The sequence below is a fragment of the Mercurialis annua genome, linkage group LG7 (genome assembly GCF_937616625.2).
Source record: "Mercurialis annua linkage group LG7, ddMerAnnu1.2, whole genome shotgun sequence".
NCBI lineage: Eukaryota > Viridiplantae > Streptophyta > Magnoliopsida > Malpighiales > Euphorbiaceae > Mercurialis > Mercurialis annua.
The window spans coordinates 46755345-46774254 of NC_065576.1; the positions used below are offsets into that span (position 1 = coordinate 46755345).

At 31.5% G+C, this 18910-nt stretch overlaps 1 protein-coding gene across 1 annotated transcript; it reads right to left on the minus strand.

Annotated features, from left to right (window-relative positions):
- Positions 1 to 348: 348 nt before the first annotated feature.
- LOC126655563 (cytochrome P450 71D445-like) lies at positions 349 to 4222 on the minus strand. The gene is made up of 4 exons (XM_050349797.2): positions 3838 to 4222; positions 2076 to 2599; positions 1480 to 1541; positions 349 to 930 (listed from the first exon to the last, which is right to left on the minus strand). The coding sequence occupies exons 1-4, from the start codon at positions 4202 to 4204 to the stop codon at positions 369 to 371; spliced, it is 1515 nt and encodes a 504-aa protein (XP_050205754.1). The 5' UTR covers positions 4205 to 4222; the 3' UTR covers positions 349 to 368.
- Positions 4223 to 18910: the final 14688 nt, after the last annotated feature.

Here is an 18910-nt window from a genome sequence, read left to right on the forward strand (position 1 = left end):
CTATATTTTTTATAATATCAAATTAGACTGAATAATATAGTTTGGTTCGATTATCCGATTTATTTAGTTCGGTTTTAGTATATATGAACTCGAAAACTCTATCTAGACTTTGATCTATATCATCAGATACGTTATAAAGTCTTTGTACATTTTTCACTAACTTTCATTTCAAGTTAAGTAGTCTTTTTTTTTTGAGAAACAAGTTAAGTAGTCTAGATGTATATATATATAAGTGTTCAATTCATTAACTTTTTCATTATAACACCTTAAGTACAAATTGATAAATATCATAAACATATATGAAAAATTTAACCAAACAAACTTATAAATTTGCAATTAATGTGAACCATAAAAATGTGCTTCTCTTTTTAGTCAGCGGTATTGAGAGGAACATAAGGATTAGGAATCAAGCAAAGACGAGATTTTCTTTTTCCTGCAAGACTATTATTTTCAGACATGTCAATATTTTCCGGCGTAATCCCAGCAGGAAGCATCCAATCAAAATGGTACAACATTTGAGCCACCGGAAGTTCAATCATTGCCATAGCAAATAGATTCCCGGGGCAAATTCTCCTACCAGCTCCAAAAGGAAGATACTCAAAACTACTCTTTTTATTATCAATCGAATCGTCTTCCACAAATCTTTCAGGATAAAACTTATCAGCTTCGTTCCAGCATTTGGGATCTCTTCCAATTGCCCATAAATTCAACATAACGTAAGATTTGGCCGGAATATCATAGCCGTTGATAGTACATTTCTCTTTAGTTTCTCTCGGAGGTAGCAATGGAGCTGGAGGATGTAGTCTTAAACTTTCATTTATTACCAACTTAAGATAGCTTAGTTGATTAATCCCAGCTTCATCAACGTTTCCATTTGCACCAAAGATTTGTCGGACTTCCGCTTGTGCCTTCTCCATCACTCTTGGATTTCTTATGAGTTGTTGGAAAGTTATTGAATTTAAAAATTAAAAAAGGAAAAAGTGCTTTGTAACTTGAAATGAGAAGATAGAGAGTTTTGTGGTTTTCCCACATTGCTTAGGAAAACTCAATACATTGGGTTTATAAACTTGGTCTTTCTCATATGGGTTTGGGCCCCAAGGGGTACCCAGTTTTGTGAACGGGCTAGGAGTTACATCCTACCCGATTTACCACACACGCGCGCCGTCCGTCCGGTCGGCCGGCCTGGCCTGGTCTGGGTTGGGTGGTTCGGTTCGGCTAGCACTTTATTTTCTTAGCCTATAAATACTGGCTTCATTTTTCATTTTAGAATATACAGAAACACAGAGCAATACAGAGAAAGTGTTTTAGAGCTGATTTCACAGTGCAGTGTGATCAGTATATCCGGCTGTTTTATCCTAGGGACGCCGCGGTTGATAGTCAGCTTTGCACCTCCGAGCTGTGCCGCGAAATGTCTAAAAGAGAGCGACCTAGTCCGCGACTCAGCCTCATCATATTCAGTTTTACAGCAATTGTATCAACAGTTCTGTCATCGTCCATTCTATGACCTCAAACGTTGTCGAAGCGCCACCAATAAACATGTCCTGAAACAATAATATACAACAATGTCGATTTGTCAGCAGTTCTAAAACTGTTGCAATAATATATATAAAAAATAAAGTTAAAATTGTCAGTTATTACAAAACTCTAAATAAAAATTCAATTTCATAAGGTTAATAAATGTACTAGCCGCTAAGAATGGTCTATTGCATCGAAATACTATGGTTAATGTTTTCTAAAGTTATTGAACTATAAAAGTCTTCTCCAAATTGCTTCTATTAAAAATTGTTTATGTGGCAATATACATATTGGGTAAGTACATAAATCTATATTGCTACATAAGCAAATTTTACCTAAATTGCTAAATAAAAGTTCGCATCAAAATATAACAGACTCGATATTCTTAAAAAGTAGAGAAATCAAAGCCAAGTCAAGATGATACTTGATATTTTTATAAAAGGTCTATAGTTCAGTAAAAAAAATTAACCCTTAAAATCGTAAGATCTTGAATTTAAATATGCGAATTGTATGTGGCTAATCAATCACAAACAGAATATGCATATATATATGGTACTTACCAAGATGATTGCTTTGATGTTCTCATCCATTAAAGGGAATTCAAGCTTCTCTTTATTTTGAAGATCCAAAAGAATATCAACAAAATCTTCGCCTTCTCCACCACTCTTTGTATCCGTTCTTGCTCTATGTTCATCCACAATGTTTTGAAGTATCTTATCCACTTGTTTAAAATGCATCTCAAGATTAAACTTCATCATTACACGACTGATCACCTTAAATACTCTGATAGAAGGAAACACATCAGCGAGACTAGGACCTTTCGCCAGCTCTATCAGTAGTTGCTCCATAGAACTCACATATTCGTTTTCTTTTCTCCATATCTCACCGATCGCTGATCTCGAAACGACACGAAAGGTCAAAGCATAGAGAAAGTTATTTAACGAGATAATCGATCCTACTTTAGAAGAAATGGCGGAAATTATTCTAGAAACTTCTTCTTCTCTGATTGTTCTGAAAGACTGTACGCGTTTCACGCTCAACACATGAACCATGAAAAGTTTTCTCAATTGTCTCCAATATGGACCTACAATAGTATCGTAGTCAGAAGTTTAAATTAGAAGAGGTAAAAAAAATTACTCTCCCCATCCCAAAATAATAGTACGCTTTCCTCTCTTTTTTAGTTCCAAATAGTTGTCTATATTTCTTGTAGATCACAATTTAAAATATTAATTTTTCTATATTGCCCTTATTTAAAGTTTATTATTTATTGTCATTAGTTTAAAAAGTAAATTAGTCACAACATTGATATGATAAAAAATGAAGATAAATTGTGAAAGTTAGAGGATTAATTATATTTTTTAAACTATGTAAAAAGAAGAAAATGAACTTTTATTTTACGGAGGGAGTATAAAAATATTTTTAAAAAATAGACAATTTGATTTTATATTTATATCTTCGACCAAATAATGATAAATATACCTTAAATAAATTAGTGATAATTTGATCCGCCAATTTTGTGAAGTGTGACAAATATATTCAACTCTTATTTTAAACTCAAATACCCTTCATAAATTGAAATAAGAGACCAATTGTATAAAATAATAATTTGAAATTAAGAACTAAATACAAACAATAAAAATAAATCTCAAAAGTATGTTTTAACTCAAGATTTGATATAATTATCATAAATAGTAAAATTGACGGATCTAACTGTTATAAATTTATTTTAAATATAAAATTTTCAATTTAATCAAGACAAAATATATAAAATTATTTGTTGTAAAAAAATTGTTAATCAATTTAATTTAGGACAAGTCACTTTAATTTAAAATCCAAATTTTGAATTGTGATCAAACCTTTTCATTTTTACAATCATATTACAATTTTGAAAGGTTTGTTGCAATAGTGTTCAGATATTTGCATTTCACTTTTAAATTTAAACTTTTGATTTTTTTTTATCAACTGCGACTAAATCTTTAAGAATTCAATATTTTCAGCGGCGTAGCCACTTGAGGTTAAGAGGGGCATATGCCCCTCTTAATTGTTTGGAGATGTTATTTATAAAAATAATACATATCAATTGTCTTATATTTCAATAAATTTTAATTTTTATTAATTATATGAAAAAAATTCAAAAGCATCGATCATAATTGATAACAAGGCTAAAAGTTAGATTTAAAAAGTAAGGCGCAAAGATTTTGATAAAATCACTAACAAATTTTTCAAACTGGAATATAATCATAAAGATTAAATTAAAGATTTGGTCGTAATAATGAAAAACCAAAGAGTTGAACTTTTGTTAGAAAGTTATACGCCCCTAACCTTCAGGAGAAAATCCAAGATCTTTGTTGTTATAACTTATAAGATCTGTTCCAATCATGCGGGGTCTTTGAGAAACGTTGAGATCATGAGTTTTGAACAATTCTTTAGTTGTTTCAGCAGAAGAAAGAACAATGGCGGTCAGTTCGCCGAGCTGAAGATGCATTATGGGTCCGTGTTTGTCGGCTAAGTCCGCCATGCGAAGATGAGGTACATAGCCGAGTAAATGGTGAATGTTTCCGATGAACGGTAGCTGAAATGGTCCGGGTGGTAGATTTACCCGACTTGCTGTCGGGTTTCTTCGGGTTTTGGCAATCTTCCATAGAAAGAAGATGAACAAGATTGTTATGAGAATCATGAGAAAGGCCATAGCTAGCTATAGTTGGGAGTTATGTGGTTTGTTTTAGTGATATGAATCCTAAAGAATGGTGATGAATTTATAGGGTCGGAAATTTGCATTAATCAAGATCACATGCAGAATTGTAAACTTTTTATTTATTGTGGGGCATGTTGAGTTAAAATTAAGTAACCATAAATAAAGTTGCATCAACGCTAAATAAAATTAATTAATTGCTAGCTAATTGATGTACGGTTTTCATAAATCATGATTTAAACTTATCAATCACGATATGAATATGATGTATAGCAGAAATTTTAATAAATCTATTAATTTGTTGATGATTAAGATGTTTTAGATTACAACTTCTAATAACATACTCCCTCCGTCCCGTTTAAGAAGGGACAAATGAGTTTTGCACAAATATTAATAAAATAAGATAATATTTTATTTTTGTCATGTCTATCCCTATTAATTAGTATGTTTTTTTTTCTAATAGTAATAGAATAAATGTATTGTAAATTGAGTTGCATTTAATGCATATTGAAATAACTAAAGGGATAAAAGTAGAAATTCAATATAAATTGGCACAGAAAACACGATATGACCCATCTCCCATCTATACCTTTTTTTGGTTGCCTATCCGGTTTTCAGGGTTTTGCCCTGACTAATTTCAGCTACCGTTCATCGGAAACATTCACCATTTACATAGCCGGGTAAATCTACCACCGCAATTTCAGCTACCGTACGGTAGCTGAAATGGTCCGGGTGGTAGATTTACCCGACAACAATGTTTTTTTTTTGAACTTCCACTTTTATCCCTTTAGTCCATCTCCCATCTATATCTTTTTTTGGTTGCCCATCCGGTTTTCAGGGTTTCGCCCTGACTAATTCAGATCCGACCCACGTCGCGCACCTGGCATATGGTAGGTGAGTCTGCCAGCGAGCGGGGATTTTTTGCATTTACAAAACTCGAACCCGAGTTCTTGTTTAAATGATAACAAACCGCTTACCACTTAGATCAATCCCTGTTGATTTCTCCCATATGTGCTTTCAATGTAGCATTAAAAAATTCTTTACATATGACTATAAATTTAATGAAGTTATTATGAAATTTCATAATAAAAGTTGAACTCCTTCAGACTTGGGTGTTTTGAATTTTTAGGTATCTCAGTGAGGTGTCAAGTGATGTGGAGGGTATGTATAATTTTTTTTAAATGATAGATCGTCATTTTTGACGTCGTTAACATATTTTCGGACGAAAAATTTTTACAGGTCGGTCACCCATAACGTAAAGAGTTTAGTGACCATTTTTAAAATTTAGAAGGTTTAGTGCTGTGTAAGGAGCTCTAAAGTTAAAGGGCATGGGTAAAGAATTTATAGTCTTGTAAAGTTAAGAAGTGCTATATCCAAGGTCTGTAATATAACTATCAGTTGTAATTTGATCTTCTATCTAATCTACTGCTATGTTGACAAAAAAAATATGTAAAGAATTATATATTTACATACCCCTAACATTGTCTCTAAAAACCTTAAAATTTAATTAAAAAATTTAAAAATAAAAGACTCAACCCAGTCCGACCACCACTCAACTCTCTAACCGCCGCCCACCGCTGCCGGTCATATCTGCTCCTCCTCAGACGAGGAAGAGCTGTTGCTCGTCCTTGTCAGAGGCGGTGGATGGCAGCGGTGGGTGGCGGTTAAGGAGTTGAGTTGGTGGTTTTGTTGGATTAGGTTAAATTGGGTTGAGTTTTTTTTTTATTTTCAAATAATTTAATTAAGTTTTAAGATTTTTAGTGATATTTTGGATGTTTTAATTTTTTATGGTATATAAGTGAGGTGTCAAGTGATGTGGAAGGTGTGTATATATATTTTATGTAACAAGTTTACGGCGTTGATAAATTTTTGGATAAAAGGAATTTGAACAAAGAGTCAACGCGCTCCTTTAACTTGTGATATAGGGTTATTTAATCAAGTTTCCATTTTTTTAATAACTAACCCCAAAACTCTTCATTTTTGGTCAGATTATCCCATAGTGTATATTTTTATTACAAAAAATAGGTTTATGATAATTTTATCGCATCAATTAGGAAATTTTTTAATTTGTTTCGCATCCCTCACATTTGATATGTATTTCACGCGTTTTAAATATACAATTATGGGGTAATCTAACACAAAAATTAAGAGTTTTAAGATTAGTTGCTCAAAAAAATAAAAAATAAATTAAATAACTTTCTATCACAAATTCAGGATGCGTTCGGAAAATTTACAGGTCAGTCATCCAAAACTTAAAAAGTTTAGTGACCGTTTTTAAATTCTAAGAGGTTTCGTGTAAGGGCCCTAAAATCAAGGGCCATTGTTGATTATTAGCAAGGGTATGTAAATATAAAACGTCATTTTGTATCCTCTAATGATTGGCCAGTTAAAATTTCCCCTTTAGTTTCCCGATTAAATCCATTTTTAAGATGCTAAAACGGAATTGAAAACTGAATATCAAATTTCTATATTAATACAAACTATAATAATCAAAAAATCAAAATATTATTAGAATTTGGTTTGGTTCGATTTTATGGTTAGATTTATTTTCCGCACATCCTTATAAATTTATAACTTTAAACAAAACATCTACATGATGATTAATGTTGTCCAGAAAAAGCGTAATGTATAGGAAGAATATATTCATGGGATGCAGACCAGAATGAGAACTACATAATCGTGGACTGAACACCATGTTCAACCCAAAACTCAAAAATAATAGGTTAGTTAGCCTATTTCTCTTATATGTCCATATTTTACTTGTAACTTTTCCATATGAAATTTTTCAACACATTAATAATATGTCCCTCAAGTGTGGTATCGTTTCACATTACGCTGCCCAACTTCACTCGAAACTTGACTCCAACACGTTTGAACTGCATAATTGGAATCACTCTGTTTGACACAGCCGAACCAGACTATTTAGAGCAACATAAAATAAATAAGAAAAAAAAATGAACAATCACATAAATTTTACGTGATTCGATTAATGTGATCTACATTTTCGGATAGAGATAAATTTTTATTATATATATTTGTAATAAGTTTACAATAGTGCTATTATTAGTATTTATAGTAGAACCCTACAAATATAATTTTTGTCCTAATCCATAAAAAAATTAGTCTCCTGATACAACTAGGTATCAAGTATCAAAAATATATTAAATCTCGCACTACAACCGAACCTACAGACCTGACCAGTGGGTGGAAAAGGTTGAAGGTTCGGTTTGCTCTCGGGTAGATATTAGGATTCAACCGAACCTACAATCAGATTCTTGTGGGAGACCCAGTTAGAAATTCGGTTATGTGCAAAATATTGTTGTAGCGGTATTGTCTAAATAAGTCCCACTTCAACTATTAGTTTGGCTCATTTATCTTCTTGACTGAGTTGACATAAAATAATCAAAGCATTATTTATAAATTGTTGCTTGATAATTGTTGGTAAAAATACGTAAACATACGTAGCCAACTTGTAATACAGACTGTAAAGTCCGGATATCGTACCCACAAAAAAAACTTCTAATGACAACCAGTTAAAAGACTCGATTTGAATAGTCGAAAAGATCAATTTGTTTTGTTTGAATAAATTAAAAAGACAGAATTTAACAATTGTAAAATAAAGTAAACTAAAGCTGTAATTAAAAATATGTTTAACAATAATGAGAAAAGCAGGGATTATTAATCTTCGTTATGATGTTTATTTAATTCGTGTTACGGATTATATTGTTCTGATATGATTTGGACTAATCGAAGACACCTAAAATTCTCTCTTGAGCAATTACAGGCAAAAACATACAACTAACGAATAACAGATTAATTACTCACTCTCGCACAATGATTAACCTAATTACTAATTAATCGAATGGTTATGAAGTAAATCCTAAGAACACACACTCGTTAATTCACTCTCGCACAATTAACTCATACGTTCTTAATTATGTTGTTCTATCTCAATTTTACTCTCTCGAGCTAAAACTAAAACAAATGACATAAGCTAAGTGATCAGTTTAGGCTAAGTATTAAGTACAATAATTAATACATATCAAGAACAAAACTCCATAAGTTTAAATTAATTAAACAGACATAGTTTGATTAATAATTTCCAACGAAGGATTTAACTAGACATAATAATAAAAAGACTTAAAGAAATAATTGAAGAAATCATTCTGTAATTAAAATCAATATTGAATATAGAATAAAGATCGATCGTACCTTGTTCGAATGTAAACTAATAATAATCGAAGAATAATACTAAAAATAATCCCAAGAATGAATAGATGAAAACTAAAATTTATGAAACTAAGGTTTATATTCTAGAAAGCGGTAAATTAGTCGAACCCTTTACAAGATGTAATCCTTATCTATTTATACTCAACACAAACATTAGATATTCACTGATTTCGAGCTTCGTGTAATGTCTAAAATGACTTTGGTTTTTAACTCGCTAACTCGTAGGGCCGAAATAAAAATTCACCATGCAGGTGTCTGGGGTGTCGCGACGCGAAGAGCGCGATGGAACCCTGGTGTCGCGATGCGACAACCAAAAATCCTCAACGCACGACGCGAGAATGTCGCGACTCAGTCGTGCGTTTTCTGCTGGAACTTGGAGCTTCCAATCTTCATACGATAATCATTACCGAAAAGCCCTCGGAAATAGGAGTATTTCTACTCCTATCAATAATTTAAATGAAAGGATAAAACGAGTTAACATACCTAATTTAAAAATGTTGTTAATTAAAAAATACCTATTTAAGAATTATTTTTATCTAAAATTACAAATTTAACATTATTTAAATTTTTATTATAAGGTAAGGGGCAAAATAAACATTTGTGGAAACTTGAAAGAGAGTCTCTATTGACAGCCTTGTCAAAAATCATCAGCAATCACTCACACCAATCGATTGTCCACCACCTCTTAAGTCATCAAATTTGAAATTTGAGCCACTTGAATTTCAAATATTGTACGGACTTCAATAATTAGTAACCAAATTTCAGTCTCCCCAGGACCATCATCTCCAATTATATGGAATACGATGGATCCAAATTAAGGGTTCCTTTTCAATAAAAACTAAAAATGTAAGGATCTAGTTCAAAGAACATTATTGTAAGAAAGAAATAGAAAAAATATCCTATTCACACGATACAGAAGTCGCATAGAGTACATGCACATTAATTCTACACAGAAAGAATTTAATATTGATAAAAATTGAGTATAGAGATTCAATATTTATAAATAAAAATAAAAAATTTAAAAAATGTGTGATATTGCATAAATTTAAATATCAATTATATATTTTGCCAATTTAGTTTTAAATGTCATGAATTAGCACAATAATTATCAATTGGTTATGTTTATCCAATATCATGTCTAACACAATCAATTAAAAAATTTAAGATTTTATACTTCTCGTTTTAGAAATGAATTTTAGTTATTCATATAAAAACGAAATTACTCTAAAACCTATTGCATTTGTTATAATTTACATTTTAATCTCTTTTATTTGAAAATCAAACGGTTTGATCCCACATTTTTGTTTTCAACGATTTAGTCCTTCCGTCCATTTTTGGTGTCAGTCAATCGAGTCAAATGACTAAATAAATAAAATATTAATTTTAGAAAAACGATATGGTCCCCTATTTTTGTTTTTGTCTGCGATTTGATCCCTCAAGTTTGAAATAATTTATCCTTAAATTATTTGACTTGGTTGACTAGCAACAAAAATAAACAGAAGGATTAAATTGTTGACATAATAAAAAATAAAGGATCAAATCGTTTGATTTTCAAATAAGAGAGACCAAAATATGAATTATGACAAATATGAGAGGCTTTAAGATAATTAGCTTTATATAAAAAAGACAAATAAAACAGATGCTCGTCTTTTTAACACCATACTATCTCTTACAACTCAAAAGTTGTGTTGACGTGTAATTTTAGATAATTGATTTTGAAGATCACTGGTTTTTTTCATCTTAGTTACTAAGAGAAGGCTAGATCACAAATATTTACAAATGCATATCACCCAAAATAGATAGGGTGTCACCATATTTATTTCTGGTTAGGCATTTCATGCAAAACTACCCTCTTACTATAATGACACTTACTGGGAATGGTTTTCAAAACTACAGAAGCTGAAGCTGTTATTGATAGCGAAGCCGCAATTTCTGAGACAAATTTGTTTGAGCTTGTAATGATTAAATTAAGAGTTGTAATTCTACAGTTCCGAGAAATTAAGATAAATATTAAATTTTAGCAGGACGGATTCGAAAGGATTATTGCGAGAGATTTAACATTATATTTCAGTTCTAAAGTTGGAATTGGAATTAGAAAAAAAAATGTTAAGAGAATCTCAAAATAAAGTATAGGGACTAAAATGGTAATTTAGCCATATAAATTCTGAAGTAAAAATTATTTCGCCAAGGTCCGCGAAATGTTTTATAGTATATGTGGTAAAAGTTTTTGGTCAATCGGAGACCTTTTAAAATTTGGACGCGGATACGTTTTGGACTAAATTGCAACTTTTAAAAAGTTTAAGGATTAAAGTAAGCCTCGAGAATGGTAATGAAGAGATTATTGTCGGAAAATAATAATTTTTAGTTAGTATTATTTATATGGATATAAATAATATGTAAGTAATTATGTTAAAAGGATAATTTAACCGTTTGGTTAAATTAAAAAGTTTAAAAGAGAAATGATTTAAGTTAAAGAGTTAAAGGACCAAAATGGCTAATTAGCCAAATATATGTATATGATTTGAAGGGGATGGAACCATCCAGAGAAAGAAAAGAAAGAAACGTTACAGAGCGAGAGAAATTCGACGATCGATTACGATCCGTCGCCGTTTCGCCGTTTCTCGCCCAAATCGCGTGTTCTTTATATCGATTTGTTCGGAATTCGATTCTCTATATTCCTCAAGCTTCAAACTAAGGTAATTTTGAGTACTGAAATTGAAAAATATAGGGCTGCCATGTCGAGTTCGAATCGAACTAATCGTAACCATGTCGTTTTTGACGTTTTTGATGATTATTGAGTTGAATTTTGTGTATTATTGATGTAGAAACATGTCGGAATGAGTTAGGGGTGTCGGAAGCATGTCGAGATGATGTTTGGGGCTGTTGGAAGGTGTCGCACGACGTGCGACAATGTCTCACGACGTGCGACATAATCTCGCGACGCGAGCGGACTTGCGATTGGCATAATTTCTTTGTTCGGACTCGGAATTGAGCGATTCTCGTTGCGTTGGAAAGAGGAAAGGATTGTCTATCATCCTAGAGCATCAAACCAATGTAAGAATCAAGATTTGGTTGCTGTAATTTGGATTTAGTTGCTTCCTAGGGTTAGGGTTTGGTGAAAACGTATTAAACTCACGTAAATTGTTCGTTTTAGGTTTGGTTCATGCATTTTAATAATTTGGACCATAATTACGGAGTTAGGTATGTGTTAGTATGGATTTTTAGTATTTTGAAGCATCAGAAATGGTCTAGAAAAGCCGTTTGAGTCGCATCCGAAGGGGGGGGGCGACGTGCTGAATTTCAGCACGTCGTGTTGGTGCACGACGTGCAGAGCACTGTGCACGACGTGCAAGGTGAAGGGCACGACGTGCCCTTCCCAAAAATGGATGGGCACGACGTACCAAGTTCGGCACGACGTGCCCTACCTCAACCGTGACCTCCGTGGGTCCCCGTGAGCGAAAGATAGCTTCTGATAGCGTGAAATGGACATGGAACTTGACGTTTTGAGTTAGGCTTTTGAAATAAACCTATTAAGCAAGGCTTAATTGATTAGTTGAACACCACTAATGGTATTAACCAAGCGTAAGAATGAGATTTGGTAATAGATATCAAGAAAGATACGCTTAGAACGCGACGGCTTATGTTTTGCGCTTTTGGTCATGTTTGGTGGTTAGAATAATCGTTAGAATAAATTCTTTAAGTATAAGTTTTAATGATAGAATCCTATGATAGATGTGACGGGCTATTGAGCTACGAGTATGATGAACCAAGAAGGTTGACGAGGATTGACAGACCGGTCTCCTGGAGCTTACATTTGGATATAAGGGATAGCGGTCACTGTGAGTGGCAATTTATTTTCGCGTATCATTATTATTAAAGTTATTTTCATATATTATGAATATTATTATCAATACATCGCATTTATATGATTTGCTCGTATAAGATGTTATGTTCGGTGAATTTGATTATATGAATGCTGTTATATTCATTATGATTATCTAGTGTGCGATCCGAAGAAACCAACTACCTATTGGGTGTCAATAGACTGTGTGATCACCAGTATTTGAGTCAGTCTAGCGTGTCTAGATTGTCTATGAAATTACGAAATGCGCATACGATATGAATGCGATACGAGTGAGAACTCGGTTACGGTGTAACCTGAGCCACGTATCTAGTGGGTTGGACCCACCAGTGAGTTGGACTCACACTTTAAGATTAAGAGATTGGTCGCGGCTGACGTGGTTGAGTGTGAACACTCCCGGGTCGGACCATTTGGATCAGTTTGACTCGAATATTCAGAATAAGATAAGTTAAGAGTTTAAGATTAGGGTTTCGGTCGGATCTGCTATTTGTGAATATTATTTTCATATTATATTGAGACATATATATATATATATATATATATATATATATATATATATATATATATATATATATATATATATATATTTGAGTATGCGGTGTGTATTTTGATAATACCGATAATAAGTTGCATACTCACTCAGTATTTTCCCAAATACTGACCCCTCACTCTGATGTTTGCGGGTATTAGAAGTCGGGTCAGACAAGCCATCTCCATTGTGCCAGAAGTCATTGGACTTGCACAAGTATGAGTTCCTAGAGCTGCAGTAGTCAGTAGGTGTCAGTATTAAATAGACATTTTGACTTCAAATAATATTTTATAGGCAAAAGGTACAAAAAAAACCTCGTAGTTTTCAAAAAAGTACAAATAAGACCTTTTACTTTTTTGGGGTTTAATTAAGCCCTCTTTGTTTTCAAATAGAACAAATAACCCCTTTCATCCAACATCATTAGAAATACTCGTTAATAACTGACATATCTCTCATAATCATATAGGAAAAAAGTTCAAAAATAATTTTAATATTTAAAATATTTACCAAAAATTTGAGGGGTAAGTGTCCCAAAAATAAACTAAAAGGGTTTATTTGTTCGATTTTAAAATAATAAGGGTTTAATTGTTCAATTTTAAAAACACGGGGGCTTAATTGTGCCCAGATAAAGTAAAAGGGCTGATATTTACTTTTGAGAAAAACTCGAGGGCTTTATTGTACCTTATGCCTATTTTATATTGTAAACTCTAATATGATATTTTAATATCTATAAGTGCATTATCTAAAAGAATTTTTCTGAAAATGTTTATATATAATATTATACTTTTAAATGCGAAAAATTATTAGTGGTTTTAGGCTTGCTACGGGTTTCGGAGCTACCACTCCCATTCCCTAGCGCCGGTCTCGGCTCAATAATTTGGGTCGTGACACTTTACCTCCTGGTTTCTCTGCAGAATCTCCATCTCAAGTCTGTAAATTAGAGAAATCTCTCTATGGATTGAAGCAAGCAAGAAGACAATGGAATGCCAAACTGACTGCTTCTTTAATTGCACAAGGTTTTAAGGCTTCCAATGTTGATCCATCTCTTTTCATCAAGGTCACAGGCACCACATTTGTTGCTTTACTTGTATATGTTGATGATTTGATCATTGCAAGTAATAACCTTGAAGACATTATTGCTGTTAAAACCTCACTGCATACAGATTTTAGCATCAAAGACCTTGGTACTCTGAAATATTTTCTTGGCTTAGAGGTTGCAAGATCAGCTAAAGGAATTACTCTTTGCCAAAGGAAATATGCTACTGATCTTCTTACTGAAATGGACTTTCTGCACTCCAAACTAGTGGCAACTCCAATGATAACATCTAAGAAACTCAACAAGACTGATGGCACTCTTCTATCTGATAATACCAGTTATAGACAGCTAATTGGTAAACTTGTTTGTCTATGTGTCACCATGCCAGATTTATCTTATGCAGTACAGCAACTTTCACAGTTCTTGGATTGCCCCACTTCAGCTCATTTGGTTGCAGCACACAGGGTTCTGAGATACTTGAAATCCTTTCCAGGGAAAGGTTTATTCTTCTCTTCTACCTCTTCACTCAAACTTACAGCATTTTCAGATTCAGATTGAGCTTCTTGTGTTGATACTAGAAGATCTGTCTCTGGCTTTTATGTGTTTTTGGGCACCTCATTGATTTCTTGGAAATCAAAAAAGCAGACTACAGTCTCCAAATCCAGCTCTGAAGCTGCATACAGAGCCCTAGCTGCTCTGACATGTGAGTTACAATGGTTGGTTTTTCTGCTTCAGGATCTACTTGTTCCTTTACAATTACCTGCTAAGGTTTTTTGTGATAATCAATCTGCAATCCAACTGGCACATAATCCAGTTTATCATGCGCGTTCAAAACATATTGACATAGACTGTCATATAATCAGGGAGAAGATAGCATTTGGCTTATTGCATTTGCTTCCAGTCAGTTCTGTTAATCAGATTGCAGATTGTCTGACTGAACCTTTGCCTCCTGCTATGTTTTCTCTAATATATCCAAGCTGGGCTTACTGGACATGTATGCTCCAGCTTGAGGGGGGCTCTCACAGCATATGGCTTTTCTCACTATTGCTCACTGCTGCATGATCTCATTCTGTTTGCTTCATCAGCAAGGATAAGCAAAGCCAGCTGTAATACACTAGCTCAGTATGGTTGCCACATCAGCAAGATCACACTCCTCATGTGTTGTGCCACATCAGCAGAGTCACACGGATTGTACACTGAAGCAGTTATTAGTTTGTTAGATTAGTTAATTATTTTTCTAGCTATAGTCTTCACTATAAATATAAAGTGAATGGCTCTTGTAACAAATGATTGATTCTGTGATTAATAAAGATCATTTTTCTGTTTCTTATCATTTATGTTAAATATAGATACCAAATTGTTAACGGAATAAAACGTGAGATACCAAATTGTTTGCAAATCATTTGAAAATGAGGTACCAAATTATTTAAATAATTAATAGTGAGGTATACCAAATCGTTTATATAATAGAAACTGAGATACCAAATCGTTTGAAAGTAAATATCAAATTATTAACGGAACTAACAGAAGGACTCTATAGTTTAAAAAATTAAAACTGAGGTACCAAAACGCTTATATAAAATTAAATTCCAAGATAGCTTAGCCACTAACCTTCAGGACAATATCCAAGATCTTTGTTATTATAGCTTGTAAGATCTGTTCCAATCATGCGGGGTCTTTGAGAAAGGTTGAGATCATGAGTTTTGAACAATTGCTTAGCTGTTTCAGCAGAAGAAAGAACAATGGTGGCTAGCTCACCGAGCTGAAGATGCATAATCGGTTCGTGTTTGTCGGCCAAGTCCGCCATACGAAGATGAGGTACGCAGGCGAGTAAGTGGTGAATGTTTCCGATGAACGGTAGCGGAAACGGTCCGGATGGTAGATTTAGCTGACTTGTTGTTAGGTTTCTTCTGGTTTTTGAAATCTTCCATAGAAAGAAGATGAACAAGATTGTTATGATAATCATGAGAAAGGCCATGGCTAGCTGTGGCTGGGAGTTATTTATTGGGTTTGTTTAGTGATATGAATTCTAGAGAATGGTTATGAATTTATAGGGTCGGAAATTTGCATGGATCAAGTTCACAAGGACGATTATAGAATAATTATTTATGCATGAGATAATAATATGGGTATAATCATTTAAAAAAAATTATACTAATCATATTGTCATTTTTAACAAGATCCAACATAATATGTTGATTGTACAAATAACACGTTACATGCATATATGAAAAATCGCTCGGTGCTATAATTTTTTCGTCATAGAACCGAGATTGATTCGATAAAACCGGTAATTTTAGACTCTCAATTCTGAATTCACATTCAGAGAAAAAGAACATTCTAATTATCAAGCGACATGTTGCATGATTGAGCCGAAATCAATCGTTAATATAAGAAATGCCAATTCTAATGAAATTAATTAATTACTAGCTAATTGAAATGAGATCTTCATAATTCGTGATTTTAGTACAATATTTTACGGTATGTACTTCAATAAACCTAATAACATGTTGATTATTAATATAATTTTATAATGTAGCTTCTGATAATCTATTGATTTAAAATATAATAAATAATTGAACATCCAACAATTCATTGATTTAAGAGATCTTGAATTCAGAAACAAAAAAGAACATTATTTTCTATAAAAAACTATTAAGCAAAATTGGCTTAATATATAATTTGACCCCTAAACTTGTACCATTTTACCCATGTAACCTCTAAACTTAACGTGTAGTCTATCAAACCTCTGAACTTGTTCAATAATCCTTTTTTAACCTCTAAAACAGAGACTTAGTCTCAAACGCACTGACGTGGCAAAAGACCTTTGACCGGGCTGCCAGCTCGTTTGCCACGTCTCTAATATAACGTTTAATACATAGTTTGACCCCTGAATTTATACTAATTTATCTATTTAACCCCTAAATATTTTGTTTAACCCATCACACCTCTAAACTTATAAAATTATCATTCTTAACCCATGAATTTGAGAGTTTTAAATTTATTTTAATTTACATTTAATTTTTCATATATATATATATATATATATATATATATATATTTAGTTTAATTAAAAATTAATAAAAATAAAATATTATTTTTCCGTACTTTATATACTATTTGTTTAAATGTTATCGTTTATTTTATATATATTATCAGTTCTAATAAAATTCCAATGAAGAATAATTATAATTTATTGAAAAATTATTTTTATTTATTTATAATATTTACTTTAATTTATTTTGTAATGGACGAGATGAAATTTGAATGATTAGGTAAAACTTTTTTGATAAATATTATATAAAAAAATTAATAAAATAAACTAAAATAAATATTAAATTGAATAAAAACAATATTTCTCTCATAATATCTTAATTGGATTTGATCACTAATCTAATTTAAAAATAATTTAATTTTTATTTTTGGAAATGAAAATGTTAAATTTTGATGTGCAAGTGTCTTAAATTTTTGCAATAATTAAAGTCATCGTATTATAATAAATTCCATCATATATAAATGTGCTTTTTGTTACTACCTCCGTTCTTTTTTAGTTGTACATTTAGCCAATATTGCGCATACCAAGATAGTGCTCCTTTTGTCTTAACTTATAAAGAGAAATACTAATATAGTCATATTAGTTAATAAATGCTTTTTAAATTAAACCATTTATACATTTATTAGGAATGGGTAAATTTGGAAGATAATAGTTAAAAACACATTGAAATTCTAAATGGACAACTAATTAGAGACAAATATATTTTGCTAAATGGACAACTAAAAAAGAACGGAGGTAGTAATATTGATGATGACTTCAATATTAAGGATAATAAATTAATTACAAGAGATGTGGTTAGGAGTGTAATGATAAAACTATAGCTGATAGTTACAACAGTCATATGATTAAAATTAATATATTATCATAATAAAAGAAGATAATTTAATTTATTTTGATATTCAAAAATTGTAACGGATATCTTCAACGATAACTTTTTATTTTATAATATTGTTAATTTGATAGCACATGACTATTTTAACTTAATAGAAATGTTTAAATAATTTTATTATTTTTAAAAATATCATAAGTGACAACATATGATTATTTTAGTTTATATATATATAGGTAGTATATATGTGTCTCTCCAGTTATCAAATTTTATATATTGATTGATAAATTTTTTTATTAATAGAATTTTTGTTTTGTTTTAAGAAAATCTTGTTAGCGAAGCGAGAGGAAAAAAATCACTCGACTTCATAGCTCGAATTCGCAAAATAAATTTAATAAAAAAATTCAAATGCAATTTAAAAAACTGAAAAAACTAAAAAAGATAGAAACTCAAACAATTGAAATTGGCAAAAGAGACGTGCGTCATGGATAAATTGATAATTGTTGGTTGGTTTTCTAATAAACCTAAAATTTGTTCATTTTAAAGTCGACCAATTAATTTTTGAAGAGATTCAATTTATCATGTTATTTATGAACTGAGTTAATTAGTTTAAAATATATAAATCTGTATTATTTACATTGAACTAATTATTTTATTATTAAATGATGATATTAATATAATTTTGTTTGTCATTTCTTTCGTCCTATATGTCGTTATTTATTTTTATATGTATTAATAATAATAGACTGATATTTATAGTTCCAATAAATTTTTTAACTTTAGCTCATTAGAATTTATACTTAGAATAAATATAACTGTTATTTTTGATATGTTATATAAAAACATATAGTAGTATTAATGATATCCTTTAATCCATATATATATATTAAAATAACTAAAAGTTTCTATCCTGATGGAACAGAAGAGTAATATTTTATACAAATAATGATATTTAAAATAATTGAGTTGGTTTACAGATGTAATGTCTGATGAACCGAAAATTTGACCACAGGCCGCTATTATAAAAATGCCGCTGATCAAATTTAATTTGTTTGTTTATAAATTTTAAATCCGCATCCAATCTGGCATCAATATTATGACAATATTTTAGATTCATAATGCGGCAATTGAGAGAGAAATACATAAATTAGTGCTGATATAA

What these genes read in the sequence shown, in the direction of transcription:
- LOC126655563 (XM_050349797.2), bottom strand. Translation starts at nt 4,204, where the DNA reads ATGGCCTTTCTCATGATTCTCATAACAATCTTGTTCATCTTCTTTCTA. An exon ending in TCTTGGATTTTCTCCTGAAG is followed by an intron (nt 2,600 to 3,837) that starts GTTAGGGGCGTA and finishes ATACTATTGTAG; the next exon opens with GTCCATATTGGAGACAATTG. An exon ending in ACATCAAAGCAATCATCTTG is followed by an intron (nt 1,542 to 2,075) that starts GTAAGTACCATA and finishes TTATTGTTTCAG; the next exon opens with GACATGTTTATTGGTGGCGC.